Genomic DNA, 4444 nt, shown 5'->3' on the forward strand with positions numbered 1-4444 from the left:
AGTCTCTCAGCAATGAAACCAGGTTCCTCTTTGTATGGATTCCTTGGTTTCTTCTCTGCTATTTTGTGACCCGGGAAAATGAGCCAGGACAAGGAGAACCAGGGACTCATCCAGAAATGTTCATGTTGGGGGAAGATCCTGACTCCTGGATAATGAAGTGTGGATTGTTGGCAAATTTCTAAAGATAATATTTGTGGCAGGTAAAAAATAATGTCCAGTTAAAAACTTGGCAGTAATTCTCTCAGGGGGAGAATTGTCTTTTGTTTGGTGAAATACCTTGATGGCTTTTTTGAGTACAAAAGGTGAGCTCGCCCTAGGACATGCATTAGACTAGAGGTGGTTTTCAACTGTGCTTGCACATTAGGAGCTTTGGAAAAGTATGTGTGCTTCTGCCCCAGCTCCAGAGCCTCTGACGTAATGGCCTGGGGTAGAGTCTGGGCGTCACTATTTTTAAACACCGTCCCTCCCCCACCCTGTCCCCAGGAGATTCTACTGTGTAGCCTGAGTTGATTCTCCTGCACTAGACCCAGATGAGAGGGACAGGTAGAAGAGTGGACAGAACTGGGGGGGCTGGTAGCCTGATGAGAGAGATGAGAGAGGGAAAGAGAAATCAGCTGGGTGGCAGTGGGCTGGGGCTCTGTGTGCGCAGGTGGCCAGCGAGGTGTCTCCAGTGTCCAGAGGAGCCAGGGACAGTTAACAAAGGAATCCCTGGCATTGAGTTTTAGGTTGTTCTCTGCGTTGTATATAGTACATACAACACTACCTTGTATCTCCAGATCCTCATGAACATCTCTGTCTGCCCAGTCCAGTGTCCATAGTGCTGTGGGGGAAATGCTAGAACTTAGGCTGGCCCCACTGATGAACAAAAACAGTCCAACACCTGCAGGAGATAAAAACTGAAGGGATTGAAAACCCAGCAAGAGTGGGAGATTGGAGTGAGGAGGGAACGAGGACACAATTGCCCCCCTAAGAATCCTCTGGGATGTTGGAAAGGATGCTTGGTTTCCTACCGTTTGTGGGCCAGGGATTCAAGGCAATTTTATTTAAATCTCAGTGGATAGTGCCTCAGCTGCTGGGGGACATGAAGGCTTACAAACAGCTGACACTCGAGCCAGAGAATAATAAATAATTCACCACCTTCCACTCTTTCCACCGTATACACTCCATGTGTGGAATATTTTACAGTGATCACAGTTCATTCGCATTCATCTCTCTTTGAGCTTTCCAACAGGCCTGAGAGATGGGGAAGAAAGGAATTTGTCACATGCGATCGCGAGAAAAGGGGGTTCTCAGCGGCTGTAGATTGCATCCAGGAGCCGCAGGGCTTGAAGCCTCGTGGGCTCCGAAGCCTCACTGCTGGTCCTGACTCGGTGCTCAACCCACCATTTCAGCCCGAGTTCAGGTCCCTCACAGCCTTGCCACTGCAGGAAGATCTTCTGTGTTAACACTCTTGTTTTTAGACAACATGAGCTCCAGATCGAACATCTACTTTAATCTCTTCCCTCTCTGCCATCTCTTCTCTCCCCTCTCTTTCTTCTGTCTCCTTTCCCCATCTCCTCATCCCCATCCACCCACCATTTCTTTAGCATTAAAAAAAATCTTTTTTTTTAGTTTATTTTTTGAGAAAGAGAGACACACACAGAGAGAGAGAGAGAGAGAGAGAGAGAGAGAGCGAGCAGGGGAGGGGCAGAGAGAGAGGGAGACAGAGGATCCCAAGCAGGCTCCGCACTGTCAGCACAGAACCTAACATGGGGCTTGAACTCATGAACCGTGAGATCATGACCTGAGCCTAAATCAAGAGTCAGACACTTAACCGACGGAGCCCCCCCTCCCCCCAGGCGCATCCCCCCTCCCATTTCTTTAGCATTTACATGGCTATGCTCTCATTCCCCTAGATTAGGGTGGTCCTGCATGGATTCCACCTGGGAGTGTTTTTGAATCCTTTCTTGTTTATTCGGTCTTCTCTGTTTCTTTATCTGACTCCAGGATGAGTCAAACGTGCTTACCAGCATGTATTGCAGAATCCCCCGGTTTCTAACCGGGAAATGGTCGCCCTGTGTCTCTGGGAGGAACTTCCTGGCTTTGCTCGTGGACCTCCACAAGTTGTTGATGTAACACATTCTCGGCAGCTAGAGAGGACTAAATATACTAACTGGCTTGAGCTGACCTTTGCTCTAGATTTAGAAGAGAGGCATGGCGACCTGTTTCTCCCACATGGAAACAAACAGTGGAGCGGATTTTATGCCCAGGTGTTTGCCATATAGCTTGATACAAAACCATGTCCTGGAAAACTATAAGCCAATCTAATTTATAGAAATAAACTGAGTGAGAATCATTATTTTTTATTGGTACCACTTAATGTGAAGAAAATGCACATTTTCCAAAAATATGGAAAAAACGTTCCATTTGCCTTATTGGGTCCAAATGTTAGGTTTAAATTATTTTACTATGCAAACTTTCTTTCATATCTTGGCAGTAGTGATTTCCATTTTTATTCCTTTGGTATCCATAATCTTATGAGAATCAAAAACATATGCTTTGAGATCACTGGACAGCTCCTCCTCCCACATTTTAAAAATGCACAAGGAAGGTTATTGCTCTGGTAGCAAAAATAACAGGAACGCTATGGGAGAAAATTATGAGGACATCGAGGCTGAATGGGAAAGAGGTTCAAAAGGTGCACTCTGGTTTTCATGCTTTTGATTTGCAAGTCATTAAGCTGGAAGAGCCCCTGCCTCCTGCTGACTGCCACTAGGAATGTAATTTTTTCTTCTCTAATAGAGGATTGCTTATTCAATGACTCCAGGTTTTCAATATCGGAGGAGAATAGGGGATCTGGATTTTCCAGTGCTGCCTAAGATGGGGCACTGGTTACAGGGCTAAGAGTAGATGGACTTCTGGCCTCCCCTTTGTCTGCACGAGGAGGGTGCCCTTGGTGGGGAGGCAGAAGCATCATACAAATTTTGGTCTCAGGAACTTTAGGCTGACAGAGAGAAGCCAGTGAAGAGATGAATGCTTTGTGTTCTCTCCTGAGGAAAAATTATTATTAGAAAAAAAAACACTTGAGGAGAGTCAGATATTAAAATGTGATGAAAGGGTGTTTTGTAGCCAGGGTTGAAGCGATGGGCATCTCTTGGGACAACTGGCACAGGAGCTCCAAGACTGGGGGCAGGAGAAAGCTCTACCACAGGAAGCACGAGCTGGGACGCCCCATTGCCAACACTAAGATTGGCCCCCACCGCATACACGCAGTTCAAGTTCCGAGAGGCAGTAAGTACTGTGCCTTGAGGCTGGACCTGGGAAACTTTTCCTGGGGCTCCAAGTGTTGTATGCACAAAACAAGGATTGCTGAAGTCGTCCACAATGCATGCAACAACCGACTGGCCCACACCAAGCCCCTGGTGGAGAACTGGATCGTGTTCACTGACAGCACCTGGTACCCACAGTGGTACAGGTCCCCCTGTGCACTGCTCCCGGGCCACAAGAAGGGGACGAAGCTGGTTCCCGAGGAGGAAGGGATTTTAAACAAAAAAACATTCAAAGAAAATTCAGGAGAAATATGATGAAAGGAAAAAGAATGCCAAAATCAGCAGTCTTCTGGAGGAGCCGTTCCAGCAGGGCGAGTTCCTTGCACGCATGGCTTCAAGACCAGGCCAGTGTGGCCCAGCAGATGGTTGTGTGCTAGAAGGCAAGGAGCTCGAGCTCCATCTTAGGAAAATCAAAGCCCAGAAAGGCAAATAAAGCTTCCTCCCTTCTATCTTTGGTCATGTAATGAAGGTGTTTATTGTTCTAAATAAATAAATAAATAAATAAATAAATAAATAAATAAATAAATAAAATGTAACAAAAGGAAAGTGAGAAGAGTGTCAAAGGAAAAGGGGAAGGGCAGATGAGAGGCTCAGTGTCTTTCAGGGGTAAGAGGACAAGGGCCCCAGTGGCCTGGTCCCTTGCCCAATGAACTGGGTCATAGTCCAGACTTTGCATCGACACGTTATAGAAACTTCAGTGGGTGCTCCATCAGCCAAGACCAGTGTTTCCAGAAATATGCAATGTCATTCTGTGCCTCCTACCTTGTATTTGCCCTGATTGTCCTCTCTGGGACTTGGGTCTTTTTTGGTGCACATAGCTGTATACTCCAAGTTTCTGCTGTCCATGAACTGGTGATTAGTGAGCACATGTTTTTCCACAGCTTGCTCTTGTATTTCTGTAGCACTTGCTACTTTATATCCTCAATGACAACGTTACATTGACCCTTTCTCCCTTAGTCCATTCAAAAAACTCACTCTTGTTTCAAAATAGACACAAGTGTCTTATTCTCTATGAAATCCTACCTGATCTCCCAAAGCCAAGCTGTTTCTTTTCTCTTTCGAGGCCCCCTGTACCTGGTGGGCACACAACAATTATTGCCCTCATTTTTCTGTATCACACTCTTTTTTCTGCTTGT

At 46.1% G+C, this 4444-nt stretch overlaps 1 protein-coding gene across 1 annotated transcript; it reads left to right on the forward strand.

Moving 5' to 3' along the window:
* Positions 1-3079: 3079 nt before the first annotated feature.
* On the forward strand, positions 3080-3741 carry LOC122215146 (40S ribosomal protein S8-like). Its single transcript, XM_042930285.1, is given in 2 exon segments — positions 3080-3527; positions 3529-3741. Coding segments are annotated over 2 exon segments (651 nt in total). The 5' UTR covers positions 3080-3089.
* The last annotated feature ends 703 nt before the right edge of the window (positions 3742-4444 follow it).

Source organism: Panthera leo, chromosome A3 (genome assembly GCF_018350215.1).
Source record: "Panthera leo isolate Ple1 chromosome A3, P.leo_Ple1_pat1.1, whole genome shotgun sequence".
Lineage (NCBI taxonomy): Eukaryota > Metazoa > Chordata > Mammalia > Carnivora > Felidae > Panthera > Panthera leo.